The 23,542-nt window shown below is 35.6% G+C and overlaps 1 protein-coding gene and 1 non-coding gene across 19 annotated transcripts in view; both read right to left on the bottom strand.

Annotated features, from left to right (window-relative positions):
- Nucleotides 1-20,211, bottom strand: part of TIA1 (TIA1 cytotoxic granule associated RNA binding protein) — a 43,010-nt gene extending 22,799 nt beyond the window's left edge. For 2 of the 18 annotated variants that reach the window (XR_007150859.1, XR_007150860.1), the window contains exons 1-8: nt 19,940-20,211; nt 11,037-11,133; nt 7,323-7,421; nt 6,468-6,522; nt 6,263-6,295; nt 5,534-5,652; nt 4,948-5,035; nt 1,674-1,749 (exon numbers count right to left, since the gene is read on the bottom strand). Coding sequence is in view for 12 of the 18 variants with exons in the window: in XM_047852560.1 (XP_047708516.1) it covers nt 4,979-5,035; nt 5,534-5,652; nt 6,263-6,295; nt 6,468-6,522; nt 7,323-7,421; nt 11,037-11,133; nt 19,940-19,965 (486 nt within the window). In the remaining 6 variants the exon portion in view is untranslated. The other 16 variants (XR_007150858.1, XM_047852558.1, XR_007150861.1 and 13 more) reach the window with 15 other exon arrangements.
- Nucleotides 20,212-20,489: 278 nt separating this feature from the next.
- TRNAG-CCC (transfer RNA glycine (anticodon CCC)) lies at nt 20,490-20,560 on the bottom strand. The gene has a single exon. It is a non-coding gene; the product is annotated as a tRNA-Gly (tRNA).
- Nucleotides 20,561-23,542: the final 2,982 nt, after the last annotated feature.

Below are 23,542 nucleotides of genomic sequence, written 5' to 3' on the forward strand. Positions count from 1 at the left end.
TTGTAACATAAAAGCAACACACTAAGATCTAAAATTAATGAAATCTTAGCATATATTCCAGTGCATATATATTCTCCCACGATTCACCCCTGTATTTCTGAAGTGTGATATCTCTGGCATTTAACTATTTTGAATCTTGAGTTATTACACTAAAATAGGTAAATCATTTATTTGAATTTATAATTCAAATATTGAATTTATTCAATATTCAAACAGTATAATGTGAGAAGCTTCCCACTCTGCCCTCCATTTGCCTCTTACTTCCTACCTCCAAATAGGAAACTCTGCAGCAAGTTTTTTGTTGTTTTTTTTTCTTGTTTTTTTTTTTTTAATTTTTTTTTTTTTCAACGTTTATTTATCTTTGGGACAGAGAGAGACAGAGCATGAATGGGGGAGGGGCAGAGAGAGAGGGAGACACAGAATCGGAAACAGGCTCCAGGCTCCGAGCCATCAGCCCAGAGCCTGACGCGGGGCTCGAACTCACGGACCGCGAGATCGTGACCTGGCTGAAGTCGGACGCTTAACCGACTGCACCACCCAGGCGCCCCATGTTTTTTGTTTATCCCTGCTAGAACAGATACCCAACAAATGCATGTTTTGTTTTGTTTTTTTAACACAAATGAGACTTTTCATCTAATTTACCAGGGAAATCTTTCCATAATTAGTAATTATAGAGCTTCTTTATATTGTTCTATAATTACTGGTTACGGAAAGATTTCCATGGTGTGTGTGTGTGTGTGTGTGTGTGTGTGTGTGTGTGTATTATTTTTAAAAACAACAGCACATGATTACATTGTATGTAGGATATGTCAAAGACTTCTTCCAGCTGTCACACTAAAGGGTTTCCCTTTACCCTACCCTTGCCTCTCTTTTGACAAACTGCACTATCCTTCCTTTTCCACAAAACCTGAAAATTTCAAGTGCATGCAAATTGGTGCTCAGTAAATGATTGTTAAATGAAGAAATGAGAAGACATTTTCAAGTACATTAATATATAATTTTTTAAAAGTTCCCACCAACTGGAGCATTTTATTTGTTTATTTATTTTTTTAGTAATTTCTGTACTCAATGTGGGGCTCGAACTCACGACCCTGAGATCAAAAGTCATATGCTTTTCTGACTGAGCCAGCCAGGTGCCCTAATGAGTTACTTTTTTTAGATAAAATTGTATGTATTTGCAGATAATAGAATTTTATATTTTAGAAATTCATAAAAAAACCCACAAGAACCAATGGAAAATTACTACAACTAAGAGAAATCAGTAAAATAACATATATAAAAATCAATTTATAATAATCAAAAGCTATACATATTCATATATATGAAGCAAACACAGAAAATGTTATTAGTTACTTTTAAATTATCATGAGAATACAAAACAGGGAGATAATGAATTAACTAAATAAATGAGATTTTCAATATCTACCTTTGATAATTTAAACATCTCTACTTTCTACATTCTGAAAACATTTTATCAGTACTTGGCATACATCAGGTGCTAAATAAATGCTGAATAAATGACCAAACAGGAAAAAAAAAGATACCCTCTTGTGAAGGCATTAATTATCAGTGAAATGAGCAAATGGCAGATGAAATAAAATCATTAAAACAAAATGAGTACTTTTATTCTTTACTCTTAAAGGACCGCACATGCACTTTTTAATGGAGCTCACCCATTTGTTGAAAAAGGAGACAAAGCCATATCCTTTAGACTTCCCTGTTGCCATGTCTTTTACCACTCTGGCATCTCTGAAATCAGAAATAATCAGAAGTTTAGGTTTACACACTCTCCTCTGTGTATCAAGTGAGAATGTCATACACAACTCATTTTTATGTTTCATCTTCATTAAAATGAACCTTTAATGCATATTCACCTTTTTATTCTATAACATTTATCATGTATTAGCAAATGAGGCTTTATAAACATGCAAATCAATAACTACTTAAACATATATGTATATACTGTACAAAAACTGCCTCCCACTTCAAAAAGTTTTTAAACTTTCAAATCTTAAGCATGGTAAAAGCAGCTATTCGTATGAAATTGCTTAACCATTTATAGGGTTCACAGGCACATTAGATGAATGGCTTTCTTTAACCATGCAATTTATAATTTTCTATTTGATACCACATACTACCTAATCATTAAAAAATTAAAATATAAAACTGGAAACTGAAAGAATGAAAAGCTGTATATTTCCTAAATTAATTAAATTACTTCATTTTCTCAGATCAATTGACACCCCCCTTTTGGACTATGGGTAAATTTTGAGAACTTGATGTTTTCAGAAATGCTAAATCATTGAAGAAAAACAGTAGACACACACTTTAGTTTTAAACTATATAAGAAAAGATTTTATACTGAATTTTAAAATAGCAATCATATAAGATTGATTGGAAACTACAAGATATAAAAGCAAAATTTTAAAAAGTCAGAAAGTAAAAAAGCACGCCAACATTTATCCACTGTGAACCGTAGCTTGTAGTTAGCCAGGGCAATTCTGTCCATTCTTCAGAGATACTCTGCAAAATAACCAGAGCCCTATTATTTGAGATTGAGTAAAAAAACCCAGCCATGATAGCTAAAACTCCATACCTCAAAAAATTGGACTCAAATTGTGCTTCACAGGCAATCTGCTTTTAAGTTAGCCAGGTATGTCACAATGCTTGTTCTCTCAGGACACATGAACAAAACAGGCACTTTCACAACAAAAACCCAAGTCAGAAAGCCATGCAATATAATTTTATATTAAAGTATACATAAGCACATTTCGATCAATTTAGAAGTGATTTATTAAGTGTTTAGAGTCAAAATGACAAAGAGGTGGTGGTGAAAGGGAAAACTAATGCAAGTCACTTCTCAATATGAAAAAATACTTACATTAAATTATCGGTATGGTACACATGCATTTAATTTGGTAGCTGATTCACTTCTATAGCAAAATTTGTTAAACTACTCTAAACTCAAGGAATATAAACTGTATAAATTAGGGCACAAAAGTACTATATCTTTTATACTACATATTCTAATAGGCCACCACTTAACTGCACACCATCTATAAACTGGGCACTGTTGTAGGATTTCTACAGAGAATACCTGACTATCACGACGAGAACCTTTCCATATATATTTATCTCCTTTAACAGAAAAAGGAAATGATGCTACCAACTGAGAATGGTTCTTTTAAATTTAGGAACGCTAACTCCTTGCATAGCCTAAAGCTTAAACATTATATGTTACCTCAAATTAAAATTATCATCTATAAGTTATAAAGAAAGGACTTACCAAAAAAAAAAAAAAAAAAAAAATATATATATATATATATACACACACACACACACAAACACACACACACATCAATAATTATGGTTAATCATAAGAAAATCTAGACTGTAATTATTATAGCAACATATTTAACAAAAAGAAATTACTGATACATGATTAAAGTCACGAAATTATTAAAATTTGAATGTCATTTAACTGAAAATCACTGATTGTTAAACAATCTTTATCTAATCCCAAACTAAAATCCCCATGTTTTCACAGAAGCTACTTCAACCAAAATCAAAGCATTTAATAAAATAGCTGTTTGAATCTGTTAAAATGTTAGAAAATTTTTTTCTTCTTAAAGTTAAGTTTCAGGATATGTTAGCCTTGAAATATATTTAAGTCTTACTTATTTCTGAAAGGATTCTCTAAGGAAGAAGCAGCAAAGATCTAGATCAGGGTTCTTTAATCCTTCTTTAATCCTTTTATGGTCCTGTGACTACTCTGAAAATAGGATAAAACTTACAAAGATACTCCATACCAAAATGAAAACAAACACAAAATTTTGAATACAGAGATTTATAGAGCTTTTGAGAGGCCACAGGTTAAGACCTTCCAGTCTAGATATTTGAAAGCAAGCTAACCATCATGAAAACCCTAAGATAGATTAAAAGGAACAATCAGTAAATTAGAACTTTACTTATTTTCCTAATCAGTTCTCACAAAGAAAAATGTTGCCTAACAGAAGAGTCCATTTATAAACCCTAATCTTCCAGCCATCCCATGTTCACTGTTCATTTTCATCCTACCAATGAACTACAACTCTTCAAATGAAAACTCTCCAAATCTACCACCAATACTATTGGCATTTATTTTCCAGTCTCCTTATCTTTTCATCTCTGCTGTTGGTCTGTTTCTCAAACTAAACCAAAGCTAACATGCCCTTTTTACTACTCTTTCTAGCTAGAAAAATAATAAAGCAACGAGAAATCCCAAAAATTTGTTTTCTAAATTCAACAAGTACCTATAAGTAAATACTGTAATCAACTTATTCTTACTGTATTATGGCATGCTTTTCAAAATACTGAAGTTCTCTTATGATGAACACTACCTTCAGTGAGCTATTTACAAAGGGCCTAAACTGTATGATTAATAACAAATGCAAGCAAGACAGTGCTACACAAAATACATAAAGGCATTATTATTAACAGTAACAACAACCACAAAAGAGTAGATACCTGGGGATTAACATTTAACAACTGCTTTTTAGGGTCAATTGTTAAGGTTTCTTTTTGTTAAAATATATTGACACAAAATGCATGGTATCATAGAAGTGCCCCAACGGTCCAAATACCTTAGTCACAGCACAAGGTTACTAAAGATTATGACCAAGTTAGCAAGACATTTATATAAAAGAAACAATGTGGACAATAGCAAATTTGTCTCTTAAGAGCTCATGCTAACTGAAAAAGGATTTTAAAATAATTGAAGACCGAAGATTTATTTATCAATGGGAAAACAGTCTTGGGCTATAAACTGCTTAAATAGTCTCTAAACGAAATGTATTATATTCAAATGTTAAAAAATTAATGTCCAAAATTCATAACAGATTTTCAAATTACTTCTACATAAGACTGTTTCTAATTAAAATCAGTTTAAGTTTATCTTCTGTTACTTACGATATTCTTCCAAATGGTGCAAAAGCAGCTTTTATATCTTCAGTTGTAATTTCAGGACTGAGATCACCAACAAAGACATGGAAATGATCTTATAAAAGGGAAGGAAGGGGAAGTGAAAACAAAAATAAAATTTTAGAATTTAAAATATATTAAAATTTATTCAATAAAGTAATCTTAATTTATGGATTATAGAAAAGTTTAACACTATCCTATGTCTATACAAATTCTATCAATTTTACACATAATGAATCAAGGTCATAATATAGGAAAGATTCTCTTAAAGACTGTGACATATCTAACTGGAAACTGACAATTCTATTTCTACTTACAGCCAATGACTACACTGGTCTAAGACAATAAACTAGTATAAGTTTCGCAAAAAAATTTAATGACTTAATTACCATTCTAATAGTAATTATTTACATTTATCCAGTTTACCACTACATTAAAGTTTTAAAATTAAAATAAAATAGTGGTACTGTGAGATACGTAGACTAGATTTGCCTCAGTTAAGACAATCTGCTGAAGCTAACTACATGATATACTTGGTTTAACCATATTTTGTGAAGAACAATCAAAGAAATACCTTGCATTGCAACAGTTTGATGTTAAAGTATTTGACAGTTTTCTCAAAAGCCAACAGTTTTGGTTGCCCAGACATTACACCATTCAGTTTATGTGAATCCATGTGCAAGTGAACTAAGACTGAAGGCAACAGAATGAAAACAGTAATCCCTTCACTTTATATCAGAACCATTAAAAAAGCATTGGAGAGAAATAACGATCCCATATGTGAAGTTTTTTTTTTTTTTTAAAAAGACAATGTTCACAAAAAAGGAAACATTTTAAAAATACAAAATAGTTGGATCAACACTTTAAAGGAACACATACATCAACTTTGACAAAGTATATTTGGAAAGAAAAGTTACCCCCATTTGGCAGGCCTTAAGCAACATATTGGATTGCCATTTGGGAAACACAGTTTCAGGAGCAACTCAAGCAATCAGAAGATCTGGGTATGAAGCACAGACCATGACCTCAAGGAAGCAGGGTATCTTGCCCTTTAGTTGGTGAAAGTATTTCTAAGGCATCAGCTGCTACCAAGGGGGTCAGAGAGCTTGAAATAGCACCAAAGTAGTGGACAAGCCACACTTGGTCAACACTGGGAAGAAGGGGGAAAAATATTGCCTGAGAGACAAACAGAAATATGACCTCCTCCCTCCCACCTCCCCCCGGTATCAAACAAAAAAACTTCAAGTGGTTAGTGAATACCCTTTCAAGAGATTTCATTTTATGTTTAAGAAGATACAATTACCTTGTGAACGCTGTGTGCTGACAACGGTACTACCTGATGACAAAGATTAGATTTGTTCTTAAATTTATTAACACAAACACATTCAATCATATCTTAGGATAACGATCAAAACATTACTGCAAACATGTATGATGTTTATATGCTTTATAATAAAACTACTGTGTACAATAAAAACAAATGTTCAAAGAGTATAAAATATACTTACTGCTTGTATCTTTCTTTTGACTGCTGGGGGTTGTTGCCCAATTCACTTTGACTTCCTAAAAAAATTTTCAACATTTATACTCCATAAAAATAAAGCTCAAAATCAGTTATTAACAAGATTTGTATCTATAAACACATAGAAAAGTATATGTTGTAGATGAAACATTCAAGGGGATACCAGTTCTGGTCAGTTTTAATACTTATCTTTTAACCTACACTTGCGCAAATGTTGGCAAATCCTAACCTTACGTACTTCTGTTAACATTCAACTAACCTTTCTTATCTAAAGTAACAATAAATTCTTTCCTTTTATTCTTCCCTATTACTATCCAAAGTTCTAGACGTTTCATCCAAGCTTGAGTAATTCAACAAATATTTTAGTATTTACCATGTGTGAGGCACCATGAAGAATACCAACATAAACATGTCCTCTAAAAGCTTAATCCCATCTTTCAAATATTAAATGTGACCTTTTGCTATAATGTGAATATAGCACTTCCAAAAGATAAACAAAAGTGCATGCAACAAAAATTTTCAAGTCACATTCATTCATTCACTTTGAGAGAGAGAGGGAAAACAAGTGGGGGAGAGGGCAGAGAGAGAGAGAGAGACAGAGAGAGAAAGAGAGAGAGAGGGACAGAGAGAGAGAGGGACAGAGAGAGAGAGAAAGACAGAGATAGAGACAGAGACAGAGAGAGAGAGAATCTCAAGTAGGCTCCATGCTCAGTAAGGAGCCGGACACAGGGCTCAACCCCACAACCCGGGGATCATGACCTGAGCCAAAATCAGGAGTCAGACGCTCAACTGAGCCACCAAGACATCCCTCAAGTCACCTTCTTTAATTATGATAGCTTACCTTACCCATTATCTTCCGCCCATTCATAGCAGCTAGCGCTGCAGCTGCATGACGATGCTCATAAAACTCCACAAAACAATATGGATCATTTCCAGCTGTCTGTTGAAGAAACACAAAAGTCAAATTTAAGTTGTACACTCTTATTACCTTGGAATTACGTAAAGTTTTGTATATCTCAATAATTAGGCCAAGGAGAATGAAGGGTCCATTCTGTAAGTAAACCTTCAGATAAGGAAGTAAACACTTAAAAAATGAAATATAGTAATTTTATAGAACATTATCTTCTTTGGGGCACCTGGGTGGTTCAGTTGGTTAAGCCTCTGACTTTGGCTCACATCATGATCTCAGTTTGTGAGTTCGAGCCCCACATCCAGCTATGCACTGAGTGCAAAGCCTACTTCAGATCCTCTGCCTCTTTCTCTGTCCCTCCTCAATGTGAGCCCACACCTCCCCCAATAAACCTTCTCTTTTTAGTGTTTATTTATTTTTGAAAAAGACAGAAAGGGAGCACGCAAGCAGCGGATGAGCAGAGAGAGAGGGAGACACATAATCGGAAGCAGGCTCCAGGCTCTGAGCTGTCAGCACGAGCCCAATATGGGGCTCGAATTCATGAACCGCAAGATCATGACCTGAGTCAATCGGATGCTTAACCAACTGAGCCACCCAGGCACCCCCTCAAAAATAAACATTAAAACAAAACAAAACAAATTATCTTCTTCAACAGGTTATACTATACTACTACATATAATTGAATTTTGTATTAATGATTAAGTGTCCTACTTACGGATGGATGGATATATAAGCTAAACACACATTTCTTATCATATAATTATTTTTTTATGCTACAGACATTAGTTAAGTTTGACCAGACTCATGGTTTCTCAGTGCTGGCTTTTAATGATCTTTTCTCTCCCTTCCCTGTTATGTGTTACCTTTTATTGCTATAAACACACATATATCCTTACTGCTTCTAATTTGCTAAGTAGAAAATCTCACCCAACCTTTTTAAACCTGTTTCGGGCTCTGAAAACTAAAGAGGTTTTCTGGTAAAGGAAGTTTTTAGATCTTAGAATGTGGATGGACTTTCTGGGGCGCCTGGGTGGCTCAGTCGGTTGAGTATCTGACTTGCTTTTGGCTTAGGTCATGATCCCAGGGTTGCAGGATCAAGCTTTGAGTTGGGCTCTGTGCTGAGTGTGGAGCCTATTTGAGATTCTCTCTCTCCCTCTGCCCCTCTCCCCAGCTTGCAAGCTCTCCCTCCGTGAAAAAAAAAAAAAGGGTGGGGGGCGTCTGGGTGGCTTAGTTGGTTAAGTGTCCAACTTTGGCTCAAGTCATGATCTCACCGTTCAGGAGTTCGAGCCCTGCATTGAGTTCTCTGCTGCCAGCATGGAACCTGCTTTGGATACTCTATCCCCTTCTCTGCCTCTCCCCTGCTCTTTCTCACTCTCTCTCAAAATAAATAAACTTAAAAAACAAACAAAAAGAATGTGGACTTTTTGACAATTTTTTGCCTGCTTAGAAGTCTTTTAAAAATTCTCTTCTTTTCTGATGTTTCAAGTATCTGAGGTCTGATAACAGGTGAAGCTTGGATACTTTACTGTAAATTAAAGCGACAGAAAAACACCCCTATTTTATACCTATCTGGAAAATATAAAATGACTTTAGAGTCCATTTTTGAATTATTTCCATAATCTAAGTATAATTGTTAAAATAGGAAACTAATTCAAAAGACCAGAATGACACTAAAGAAATATACTATTTTGTTTCAAGCACAATTAATTTTTTAAACAAGTGATTAGCAAGGATTTGTAAAAACGTTAGAGTAAGGAGGCAACCACAAGACAATCATTATTTTATTTTAAAAACATCAGGGTGGCTCAGCCGGTTAAGCGTCTGTTAGTTTTGGCTCAGGTCATGATCTCACAGTTCGTGGGTTTGAGCCCTGCATCGGGCTCTGTGCTGACAAGGTTGAGCCTGCTTGGGATTCTCTCTCTCTGTCTCTCTCTCTCTCTGTCTCTGTCTCTCTCTGCCCCTCCACACCGCATTTCTCTCACTCTCAAAATAAATAAAACTTAAAAAAAAAATCAGAGAATATAAAAATGTTTTAAAAATTGCATAATTCAAACTAATGCTACACTTAATGGTAATTCTATTAGAAAGGTCAGTGTTGTCAGGCATCAGAATGTGATCAGAAAAAACAGCTTACAATTAAGTGTAATCAAATGAAAAAGTATCTTCATTTTACTTAATCTGTACCCAGAAAAAAACTGTATTTCTTACATAAAAAGAACCTAAGCATTCACACTATCAGCCTTCATATTCCAAAGACTATAACATTCATAAATATGAACACCTGTCCAACAGTGTGAATAGACTGGAATTCAGTCTTTTCTTTTAATTTTAGAGAGAGAAGTCGAGAGTAGCGGAGAGGGGCAGGAGAGAGAGAATCATAAGCAGGCTCCATACTGAGCGTGGAGCCCAAAGTGGGACTTAATCCCATGACCCTGGGATCATGACCTGAGCCGAAATCAAGTTTTATGCTCAAGTGATGGAGCCAACCATGTGCCCCAGACTTGCCTTTTTATGCATACTATGCTTCAGGGTTAACAGCAATCACAGATGAATGAATTCAATGTTTTTTTCTATACATTATGGTCTGATCGATGGGAACTGCCACCACACAAGAAAAGCTTGAATCGTGACATTTTAAAAGTTAAAAACACTTTCATAAAAAAAACAAAAAAACCCACTTTCACAACCTATTATTTTTGACCTAATTTCTCAATGTAATTGTAATAACTGATTTTCCAGATTAGCCAATGACACCACATATAAAACAATGCTGATGCATCAGTGCACATTAAAACAAGAACCTACTATAGTTGTCATCTGCTCAGGAAATGATTAGTTCCATTCTCTTCTTCCTTTATTTATTAGTAAAACAAATTAAACTCATTAGCTAAGACTGATTCAAAGATATTAAAGTTACTAGGAATTTAGACTATATGACCTTATTTTTTTCCTCAAGTTCATTTATTTAAGTAATCTCTACACCACATGTGGGGCTTGAACTCACAACCCCAAGACCAAGAGTTTTGTGCTCTTCTGAGCCAGCCAGGTGCCCCATTTTTTTTTTTAATGACCTTGCAGGTTTTATTTTTTAAGTTTATTTTTTTTAAGTAATCTCTATACCCAATGTGGGGCTCAAACTCACAACCCTGAGATCAAGAGTTGCATGTTCTTCTCAGCCAACCAGGCACCTTTGTATAAACTAAGTTCATGGAGGAGGGGCACCTGGCTGGCTTAGTTGGGTGAATATGTGACTCTTGACCTTGGGGTTGTGAGTTCAAGAGTCCCATGTTGGATATAGAGCATATTTAAAAATATAAAAATAAAACTATTTAAAAAAAAAATTCCTGGAAGTCATGGGTTTAAATTATGTATTAAAAAAGAAGAAAGCTGGGGTGCCTGGGTTGCTCAGTTGGTTGAGTGTCCGACTTTGGCTCAGATCATGATCTCTCTGTTCTTGAGTTCGAGCCCCACGTTAGGCTCTGTTCTGATAGCTCGGAGCCTGGAGCCTGCTTCAGATTATGTGTCTCCCTCTCTCTCTGCCCTCGCTCATACTCTGTCTCTCAAAAATAAACATACATTAAAAAAAAATAAAATAAAAATAAAAAAATAAAAAAGAAGAGAGTTAACGAAGTAAAATACCCTTACATCCATAATCATTTTGCAGTTTTTACAAGGTCCAATCTGGCTAAAGAGCTGGAGAATTAGAGCTTCTGTCACATCTCTGGAAAGGTTGCCGACATATCTGAAACACAAAGAAAAACAACTTACCATTTTAAATTTGCTTCTTTTGCATCGGTTTCTAAAGTTGCTTACTGAAAAAGAAATTTGGGGAATAGGTAGATCTCTGCTTTAAACTACACTATTAGGAAGAGATTCTAAGTTTGTGAGAACTTCAAATTTTCTTTCAAAGCGGATGTATGACATGTTACTTGTAAATACGTTGACACCACTAGTAGAGGAGAATCTTATGTATGTGTGTTTAGTCAAGGTTTTGCAAATTAAACCTGTTCTTTGTTTCCAAGTTTGTAGGCTTACCTTAGGAAGATACACTTTAAAAAATCTCAAATGAATTATTAGATGTGTAGATTATTTTATACAATTGATTTTGGGAAGCTTGGCAGTTAGTTCTACTTCTACAGTATTACTGAGAACATTAAAATTTCCTCAATTTTTAATTCACACAATTCCCCTTATACTATCCAACCAATACTTTGGTTTACACAATTTATTTTTGAAAAATCATGGGTAAATCACTTAGCACCTGTTGCACATGGTCACGAAGGGATGGGAAATCTTCCAATGAATATTACTAATCAGTGAAGTATAGAGGGAGGAGGATTCCAGGAGACTTTTAACAGATAATATGCCTTGGTGACTAACAAATGTAATTAATGTAAATGGTGTATTACAGGACCACATGACTGGGATAATCTTTAAAGGGTTTAAAGAAATTTTAAAAATGGGATTTTGAAATGAGATTACTTCTAGATATGTTAAGAGTTGGAGGTCTATCACTTCTGAAATCAGAAAGCGTTTCCCAACAACTGTAATTGCGCATTTTTCTCCCCAGAAAAATAAACATCCACACATGCCAGAAAGTATAGATTCAATTCCTTCCTTCCATTTACTCGTTCAATAGACATGTATTTAGTGCTTACCACAAAAGCATTGGAATAGGTTAAAATGGCAAAGGGAGAAGGACTGAGTCCTCAGAAACAATGAACAACATTTAAAGATCAGGTAATGATACTCAAAAATCAACAGCAACATCTATACCCAACAACAATTTTTCCAGTATCAGAGGCTATTACATCAGGTCCTTTTCCTGAACATTGGTAATTAAAGGGAAGGAATTAAGCATTCATCTTGCCCTGAGTAGAAACTCCAGTGTGGTATAATCTAATAGCTCTAGTTGATGAGGGTGAAACTCTCATTTACAGAAAAATGCTGGTCAATAAGTGTAGAGAGAATTAAATTAGTAAACAATGCGTAAGCCCTACTGAAATGATTAAGTCAGGCAAGAATCATTAATGGATGCAAAACCATTACATGAAAGGATGGTGTGAAAATGGATATTTGCAGGGTCCCAAAGTTATAACACAGATTACTTAACATTGTAAAGGGAAAACTCTACCCTAAGAGAGAGCTTTGGCTGTTTCACCACTGAGGGCCAGTGATCAAAACTTTAAATCATTTTATGGATGGACGAGAAATTGTGTTGTGTTGTACAATATAAATTACACAGTATCACCTATGAAGTATTCAAATAAACTAACTTGAATCTAGTCAAGGTTAAATTCAGACCTAAGTTTATAGAATACTAGACATATAAAACAATTATACAAATTCAGATATGAAGTATTATATAAGACAGCTTGTTTGATCTATTTATTATTTGAGAGAGAGAGGGAAAGAGAGAGACCACACGCATATGAGCATGGGGGAGAGGCAAACGGAGAGAGAGAGAGAGAAATCTTAAGCAGGATCCATGCTCAGTGCTGAGCCCAATGCAGGGCTCTCGATCCCATGACCCCAGGATCATGACCTGTGCGGACATGAGACCTGAGTGGAAATCAAGAGTCGGACACTTAAACTCACTGAGTCCCCCAGTGCCCGTTTGATCTCTTTCAAAAAAAAAGTTGTCCTGGGGTGCCCACTTGGCTCAGTTGGTTAAGCATCTGACTTTGGTTCAGGTCAAGATCTCATGGCTTGTGCCCTAACGCCACACAGCCTGCTTCAGATCCCATCTCTCTTTCCCTCCCCAACTCGTGCTCACGTGTGTCCTCTCTCAAAAAATAAATAATGATAATAATTTAAAAATTGTCCTAGGGGTGCATGGGTGGCTCAGTTAAGTGTCTGACTCTTAAAAAATATATAAATAGATAGTCCTAAAAAAATTAAAAAGAGTGGGCTGTTCTTGATTAAAAGAAACTTGAGGGGCACCTGGATGGCTCAGTCAGTTGAGTGTCAGGACTCTTGATTTCAGTTCAGGTCATAATCTCAGGGTCATGGAATCAAACCCGTGTCAGGCTCCACACTGAGCATGGAGCCTACTTAAGATTCTCTCTCTCCTTCCTCTGCCCCTCTCCCTGATGAACATGCTGGCTGTCTCTCTCAAATAAATAAAATGAAAACAAAAAATTTTTTTGAAAGACATGGACAACCAAATACAATGACTAATCCTTAACTGTAACCTAGATTTGGGGAGGAGGGTTAGCTTTTTCTTGCAGAATTCTAATCAATAAATGTAGAAGGAATGAGGGAAATCGCCACTAAACCACTACAGTAATAACTGCTATTGGCAAGATCCACCCATGGATCTTTTACTTGATGAAAATTTTAAGTAGAAATAGAATATGTGTAGAGCCTCAAAGTATCTCCTCTGAAATATTTAATGATTGGTTCTAACCAATGAATTGGTTCTCTTAATGTATATCCACATCTCCCTCTATGAAGTGAAGCTTAATTTCACTCTTCTTGAGTGTAGGCTAGTCTTAGTGACTCAATTCTAATGAATAGTGTCTAAAAAAAAAAAAAAGTAGTCACTGTATAGTGGGAGAAACCCTCTCAAGAATGCCACTGTCATGAAAGACATCTCCTCCTCACATATTAAAGGAGAGTGAAGAGATGAGACGACTATATGCAATGTAGTATCCTGGATTGGATCCTGGAATAGAAAAAGGACATTAGTAGAAAAACTGAGGAAACTGGAATAAACCTTGTAGTTAATAACAGTATTGTACCAATGCCAATTTCTTAGTTTTGATAACTATACCATGGTTTTGTAAGATTTCTACATTAAAGGAGGCTGGGTGAAGGTTATGTGAGAACTCTGTACCATCTTTTCAACTCTTCTATGCCTATTTTCACCTGACTCATAGCTATAAGAAAATCTTAGGATTGCATATGTCTAAATGAAAAAAAAAAAAAAAATGGCTCTTCCGAAAATTTAATTCTACCATCTACTCTCCTAAAGCTAGATAATCTAGTGACAAGCGGGCAGTATTTAGGGAACCAAAATGCTATCATCTACTCTTCCCAAAATTGTCCAATTTTCTGAGATATATTCTGAGTGATATTACCTACTTTGAAGATATGTAATTTTTTTAAAAAGCAACTTTAAAAAGCACTGGGATTTGTATTGCTTTACAATTGTTTATTTAATGCGGACTGCTGCTTACTATAAGCTCCAGGAGCCTCTTACATATAAATTTTACATACACCTGTTTAGAGAAATGCTTTTTAGGAGAAGTTACACAAACAACTTGCTCTCAACCTTCAACACCATTAAAATAAACTGCAAGTAACATATATAACATTTTCATATCAAACAAATCAAACAGCAAAATATTTTTCTTCCTCATGCAAATAAAAATAACCCATATTAGTTTTGCTTAACAATAAGTTAAAATAATACCTACCTACTTCAAATTTTTAGCAGCTTAATGTTTCCAAATCTATTTGCTAAATAAATATTAATCTGAAACAGAAAGCCCAAATTTAAAATCTGCAGACCCTTTTTATACTCATACTTTCAATGGAAAAATAAACAAGTTTCTTATAGTTTGTAGAACACGCCATACTTTACAAAATTCATTCTCATTTAGTTTCTTTAGCTGTTCCACACTTTGTCACATACTACTCTGTTACTGAAGCCAAGAGGATTTCCAATTAACAGCACAGATTTAAGTTACATGTGTAGTTGGTTACTTATTTTTTGGGGAGCGCTGCCAAACATCTTGCTTCCTAGTTTTAGAGAAATCCTCATTCTATGGCAGAGGCTCACTTCTCTATAGAAGCCGGAAAGTCTTGATATGGTTTTGTAGTCTCCCCTGCATGTGATCTAGGCGAGGTTGATTAGAGTAACTAGTCCTGAGAACAGAAGACAAAGACAAACAGAAGACAAAGAAGCAGAGACTGAAGAAAATCCATTTTGGTGGCAAACAGCAGTGGAGTCCCAAAGTGGAGGCTGTGGTATCTGGTTCTCAGTGGATGTGATAGTAGCATCCTGAGAGTCTGTGGCCTGACAGCAGTCTCTCTTTCCTGAACATTTTCTAAGTCAGGTTCCATAACCTTCCTGCAAATGGGGGAGTATCCAATAGCTTGTTTTTATAAATTCTTTTACTGCTTAAATTTTTTGCTCCTTGCATAAAAAAAATCCCAACTGATACAAAAATTGATACCGGAGCAGCAGTAAGCCAAGGTTCTCTGTCAAGTCTATTAGACCACTAAACAAAAATGTAATTTTCTTACATTTATATAAGTTTTTATTTTTCAAATGCTTTTTTTTTTTTAAATTTTTTTTTTCAACGTTTATTTATTTTTGGGACAGAGAGAGACAGAGCATGAACGGGCGAGGGGCAGAGAGAGAGGGAGACACAGAATCGGAAACAGGCTCCAGGCTCTGAGCCATCAGCCCAGAGCCCGACGCGGGGCTCGAACTCGCGGACGGCGAGATCGTGACCTGGCTGAAGTCGGACGCTTAACCGACTACGCCACCCAGGCGCCCCTCAAATGCTTTTTTTTAATCATTAAACTATCCCTTTTTAGCTGTTCCATGGATTTCTTGTTAACAGCATAGACTGAAGTATCCCATGTTGATATTTATTATACCAACATTAAGATTATGTGCCAATCCTGTGTAGAACTGTTATGGCAAACAGACTTCCATGGACTAAAAAATGTCTTCCTGGGGCAACTGGATAGATATGAATAGGAACTGTATATATTAGCTAACAATAGTGTACCAAAATAGTTTCTTTAATATGAAAATTGTATTGTGGCTATGTAAGACAATGCCCTTGTTCTTAGGAAATACATGGCAAAGCATTTAGGCCTGAAACGTCAGGTCTTTTCAAATGGTTCATTCAAAAAATATACTTGGATAAGGCAAATTTGGCTATTAGCAACTGGTAAATCCACAAAAAAGGTAGGTACCTACGTCCTCAACGTAGTATTTTTTTTTACTTTTCTGTGGGTTTTAAGTTTTTCAAAATGAAAAACTACTCGAGAAGAATCAATGGAAAAAGTCATCAATGCTACCAATTAACACTCAACAGTTCTGCCAGGGATAGGATTTCACACCAATTTAATATACATTTTTGAAGCTGATAATAGAGTTCAAATAGTTATAAAACTGGAATCCAAAATGTTTAAAATACTCATTTTTATTAGTATAGCTCTAGAAAATTTAACCTACAGTAAAAATTTACAAAGCAGAATGCTGTATTGGGTTTGACATGCAAACATTGTATCGAAGTGCAGAATCTGCTAGGACGCTTCTGTAAATGAGTTAAAAACATGAATAAGTTTTTATCTAATGGCAAATTCCTTAAGAGTAGAGATTCTCATTTTTATTCATAGTATATATCTAGTGTTGAGAGCCCTACCTGGAACATTTTAAGTACTCTGTAAATACCTGTCAAAGAGATAACTGTATGCTCTCAATTACTATCGAACATTTCCAATTTGCTAGATAATTATCCCATTTTGCCTGAGTTACGCTGATTCAGAAGGAAATGTGTGTGTGTTTCTTTTACTAATTATGAAATCATGTAGAACAGCAAACGCTTGTACATATACATCAGCTTCATAACCTATTACTTAACAATTGTCACTTTTCTGATACCTGAACCTCTTAGTAGCTGGCACTTCCTTCAGACCATATACCTAAACCAGCCTGAATAAATGTATCTAAAGCTGTGCCTCAAGACATCCTAAGACTCCATGCTCTCAAGACTCTTCTCATTTTTATATTTTGCAACAAACTAACATTTTTAAAGATTTTAAAGTAATCTCTACACCCCAGTGGGGCTGGAACTTACAACCCAGAGATCAAGAGTCCACATGCTCTACTGAGCCAACCAGGTGTGTCACAAACTAACATTTTTATTAAGTTTTTAAAAGTTCATTTGTTTTGGGAGAGAGAGGGAGAGAATCCCAAGCAGGTTCCACACTCTCAGTGCAGAGCCCACATGGGGCTCAATCCCACCAACTGTTGAGATCGTGACCTGGGCCAAAATCAAGACGACGTTTAACTGAACCACCCAGCTGCCCCCAAACTTTTTAGATGACTGATATTACACATTTGTAAACAAACCTACTAATTTTTGACTTCATTCTCACACCCCACTTCCAGTCTCTTGGTAATTCCTGTTGCTCTACTTTCAAAATATACCCCAAATCAAACCACTTCTCACAATGTCTCCTAGGTACTGCTGACAAGAAATTGAACACTGGCAATCTCTAAGTTAACAATGATGAACGCTCATCTGTGGCAAATGAAGGTATTTCCTCTGAGCCACTTAGGTACACAGATGACACTGAGATTTAGACTACCTTTTCCTCAAGAATGAAAATCTTGATTCATTGCTTGGAATTATACCAGCTTTTAAAACAAATGTAGTGATCACTTACCACAGACTAGATACTGTGCTAAGAACATATTAAAAAGACCCTGACATGCAGGATCATTAAAACAAACATTTTATATAAAAAGTAAAAACACTGCTGGGAAAACTTGTGCGTTTAACTAACTTACTCATGTTCAATCAAGACTGGTCTTACTGGAAGAATGGGGAGTTTTGGTTGAGGAGGTAGAAACCAGGGAGAAAATAGGCAATGTTAGAGCATGGACTACTTTAGGGAAAAGATTCTTGGATGGAGTGTTCTAGTAAATAATACAAAGCACATTTAGCAGTAAGAGTTAAGAGTTGAGGACAGTAGAGTTGCAGGATGATGAACAAAAAGGTATATGACCCTGGGTGAGTTAAATTTCAAGCTTAGCTCTTCCTCAGCTGCAAAAATGGACTTTTTACTGCAGAGTTCTGATGAAGATTAAACAAGCATATAAAGCATTTAACAAAGAACCTAGCAATCATATGCATTCAGTAAGTATTTGAATAAAATTTCCTTCATTATTTCTCCTGCAATGGTTGGTCCCCTGTCCCCATACTAGTACAATTTAACTACCTGCTTTTGTAGACTGGCCTGAGAAAGCTGAAGTTGTCTTCATTATTTGATATTCCCAAATCAACGTAATAAAAAGGTTAAGTTCCCAGATATTTCTGGCAGTTTCTGAAATTAAAAATTTCAAAATAATGTAAGAATCTTAAATTTAAAGACATTATAAAAGATGAGCAGTGCTTAATCCAATATGCTGCTGGCTATCATACTTCTAGCAAAGAGGCAGGAGGAAAAAACGGTTTCCATAAAGCCTATGAGGCTAATAGTTTTTTAAGGAATATTAATCTACAATCTTTCAAAAAACAAGGGACACCCTTGCTTTTTGCAATAATTCTTGCATCATATTAAGAAGATATTCAAAGTAACAGATTACCAGATAAACTAGCAAAAAGTGTACTGATCTCTTAAGAAAACAAGTGTAACTATAGTTCTCACAGATTAAAAACGGAAACACTTTTGGTGGTGAAAAAAATAATTGATCAACTTTCGTCACAACTGTAACATCTACAAAGTTTCAGAAAGAAACCTGAAATTGTATTTTTAACGCATGGAGTTCTCAAATCGCCAGTATTCTAAAAATAAAAACAAAAAGCCAGGTCAAAAATTCATCAGGCCTTTTCTTCTTTTCGGGAAAAGCAACAAAGGCAAAATCACCTCTTCAGAGAATACTTTGAAAAACAAAGGAGAACGCTGTGGGGGAAGCAACGTGACAAAGAAAATATCCCCAGCTGAGATCATTTAACACTAACAAATCTCAGAGGTGACTAAATCTGTTAAGGTATTTATCAACTGTTGCTTCAAAAAATCTGCCCGCTTGTTCAGCCAACATGTCAATCACAAAGTAGCAAGCGATGATAAAAATGCATTAAATCCATTTCCCCTCAGTCGAGAGCTATATACACCTCCAGGTGAGATTTCCATTTCAAAAAAAGCAGTTTCCAAATCCTTACGGTGTTGGGTTTTCGGCTTTATGGTCGGGGGAGGGGCACTACAAAAGGAAAGCCAAAGAGAGGTTAAAGAAAACTATTTGGCTTTTTTCCAACTGGCAACTGCAACAATAAAGTTTATCTCACTAAAAATTGAGCACAAGTAGCCTCAAGAGAAAAGCTATCAACAAGAAGCAAATGAAAGGAAGAGGAGAGTTTCTGGAGGAAATCAAAGTGAAATGAAAGAGAGACGGCTACAGAGATCAAAAGAGGTTAATGAAGAAGGTGGGGGGAGCGGGAAAAACAGAGAAGGAAAGCATGGGACAAAGAGAAAGGTTCACGGAGTTCTGAAAAAAGGTTTGAATGAAAAAGTCTTTTCTCCAGGCCTACGACCACAGACGGCCCGTGGCGGGGCCAAAGGCCACGCTATGGTGTAGCTCAGGCGATGCGATTAATTCAGAGGGCTGAGCCCCTCTCCCTCCACCTTGTCCTTTCACAGCCCGGGGCTGGGTCTCTAAGCATCCAGGTGTGCGCTACGGAGAAGAGCCGTGATATCTGGGAGTCCACAGAGAACAATAGGCTGGGGAGCGCGCCGAGCCGAGGCCTCCCTCCGGGACGACCACCATCCCGCCCCCCTCATCGCTGCCCCAGACTCACAGAGTCTTGGGCATCTCGTCCTCCATGGCTGCTGCTGTCGCGGCGGCGCCTCCGGGTCCAGCTCCCTACCCTTTACTACCTCCCAAATCTTTTGAGCGGCTATGGCTGCGGAATAGCGGGGTTTCTCGGCCGACCGGAGGTTACTCCGTCTACTCCTTCCGCGGCAATTACACTAAACCCCCTGGCGCAACGCGAACAATGAAGCCCCGATACAAGATGGCGGCGAGCCGGGAGTTTAGGAGCAGCCAGCGAAGTGACCCGGGCCGCGCAGGCGCAGAATAATCTTGCACTTTCAACCTCCCTCAATCCATAGGTTCACTTGTTGCGCAGCCGCTCTTCTAGCCGACACTAGGGATGTCTCAGACTGCGCAGGCGTAAAGATTAACTATTTCGGGACTTGTGTAGTTTTTTTGTCATACGGTTCCGAATAAGAATGTTTCAACAGTGAGTTATAATGAAAGAGAAATCTTCTTGGAAATTAAAAATTCTAAGTGTTTCCCGAGGAAGAAAAGAGTGACAGTGTTCAAATCACCTCATAACAAAAGCTGCTTGCGCCGCCCGGGAATCGAACCCGGGTCGCAAGAATGGGAATCTTGCATGATACCACTACACCAGCGGCGCTGGTGGCTAGCTACCTTGCTGAAGTATTTTAGAACTTTCTACAAGCAAGCATTTGTTCCTACATGAGGATGTTTATTCATTCAAAAATAATAATAAGGGTCTACAGTCTGCTATTTTTCATCGTTATAAAAAAGGATATTGTCTTCTCTCATCCCAATACAGTTGAGTGGGATTCCTATTTCCATTAAATTATTGTTCATTAAATGTGCATTAGAAATAATTTGTCTTGATGTTAACCAAATTTTTGAGAACCAGGAAAATATTTTCAGATATTTTCATTTCCTTGGTATACTCAATGCACTTTGGAAAATACTTAAGAAAGATTTACTTAATGCAAATCGGTCAAATAATCCTAAAACCAAATGAATCTGAAGATATACAAATTTTAGTCCTCCTCGAAGGAGGCGGAAAAATTAGGACTCTGAGATGTGGTTCAGTGTAGTCATTAAACATTTCGTGTTGCATTTTATAAATTATGTGAAATATTTTTATATTTGTTTATTTTTGTGAAATATTTTTAAACATAGGAGAATGTACACATCCAAAAACGTGGTATCCTCTTTAGAATAGTTTCTTTAGGCTACACCCTAAGATTTACATTTTTGGAATTGTCTTTTGAATCCGTGGCACATTCTTCATTTTACTCAAATATATTAAATATTAGTCTTTTGAAGATGAATAAGACAAGAGTTAATAGTGGGTAGTATTTTTAAAATAGCTTTTTGTGATATAATTCACCCATTTGAAGTATACGGTTCAGTGGTTTTAGTTTATTCACAAAGATGTGCAACCATTACTATAATCAATTTTAGAACACTTTCATTACTCCAAAAACAAAATTCTTATAAATTAGCTATCACTCTCTATCCCCCACCCCATCCAACTTCCTACTCACTAATCTATTGCTACAGATTTGCCTATCCTGGGAATATCATATAAATGGAATCATACAACATGTGGTACTTCGTGATTGGCTTCTTTCACAATGCTTTTTACGGTTCATACAAGTTGTAGCGTGTATCAATACTTCATTTGTTTTTTGGCCAAAGAATATGCCATTGCATGGATATAGCACAAGTATCTTTTAAACTTTAAAACCTTTATGAAAAATTTATTATGTTGTTTTGTAAGTTTTAAATTATTATATATTATGTATTATATGAGTATATATTTGTATATGTCATATATATATTATTTGTTAATTTATATATTATATAAATATAAATTTATATATAAAATACATATAATAGGTTACTCCTGCTTTTGTCTTATTTTTCTACTACAATGTTGCAGTAAGCATCCTAGTACCTATATCCTTATAACTGATTCTTTTATTTCTTTAGAATAGTTTCCCAAATGTGGGATTTTTGAATTAGATGGTATATTTATATATACGTATATTATACATATAATATATATATGTATAATATATATATTATATGTATATATAATATACATTTATTATATACATGTAATATATATTATACATATATACATATAATATATAAACATATAATATAATATATTATACATATAACATATATAATATATATTATATATACATATAATATATATACATATAATATAATATATTATACATATGACATATATATATTTATAAAACAGATAACTGTTTTTAACAGGTTTTAGTTATTGACACCCCCATCAACAATGTTTAAAGTCAGTTCTGGAGATCTCATCCATTCCACTCTGTTTTCTCTTTCATTGAGGTATTAGTCTTATTAATTTTTGCTAATATGATAGATGAAAAATTGTACATGTTGGTTTTAATTTGCATTTTTAAACTACTACTGAAGTTGAGTATCTCTTTACATGTATTTCATTTTTTGAAGAACTTTATTAAAAAAAAATTGGGGGGGTGCCTGGGTGGCTCCGGTTATGATCTCATGGTTTGTGGGTTTGAACCCTGTGTGGAGCTCTGTGCTGACAGCTCAGAGCCTGGAGCCTGCTGCGGATTCTGTGTCTCTCCCTCTCTCTGCCCCTCCTCTGCTCATGCTCTGGTCTCTCTCTCTCTCTCTCAAATATAAATGGACATTTAAAAAAAAATTGAGAGGAAGATAGAGATTTCCCACTTACTCCACACCTCCACATTTGCATACATGTGTTTTGTTTTTTTTTTAATCATTGGCACTTGCTTTGTCTTTTGTGAAATGCCTATTTATATAGGCTGTATTTATATTGAGTTGTTTACCTCTTACCAATTTGTAGAGCTCTTTTTGTTTGCAATATATACCACAATCTTGACTGTCATATTAGTGACAGCTATTTTTCTCATGTATTATTTTTTTTAACTTTTCAAATTCTGTCTTTTGCCATCTGACAAATGTTGATCTTTTCTTATATTGCTTCTGAATTTCCTGTCTTCCCTAACAGATAGTAAATATTATTTAGGTTATGTAGAATAAGAAAAAAGTTAGATATGAGGAAGGAAAAAGGTAGAAAATGAATGTTTTCAAGGTAGTTTCAAAAAAGTTAAAAAAACATGGAGCAGTGGCAGAATTATAGATTTAAGTGTTGTCAAAAAATAAGCAAAGCCAGCACTAAAGTTTTACTTTTAATCAGTAATATACTATTGCAATAGGGAAGAGTCCATAGTAAACTGAACTCAACTTTGATTTGTACAGATGTAACCTGGCATTTTGAAGGGAGAATAGGGATGGGGATGAGCAGGGGCACAGTAGAGTCCAGGAAGTGAAAAATTACAAAAGTTGAGAGAAAGGGTGGTAACTTTCTCAGTTAGGCCCCTACCCTCCCGAGAGGCTATGAGACAGGGGCTCTATCTTCATGTGTTGGCTGGAACAAGCAGTAAAGTCTTTTGTCAGCCTTGAGTTTTCTCAGGCAGACAGTTTAAAGGTAGCTAGGGTCCTCCTAAGGACATAGCTTTGAGCTGTTAGAAAATGTTAGTGTTTTGTTCGAGTCTTAATAAGCCAAGGTTGAGGCCTGTCTAGTTGAGAAGATTGC

The sequence above is a fragment of the Prionailurus viverrinus genome, chromosome A3, assembly GCF_022837055.1.
Source record: "Prionailurus viverrinus isolate Anna chromosome A3, UM_Priviv_1.0, whole genome shotgun sequence".
Taxonomy (NCBI): Eukaryota; Metazoa; Chordata; class Mammalia; order Carnivora; family Felidae; genus Prionailurus; species Prionailurus viverrinus.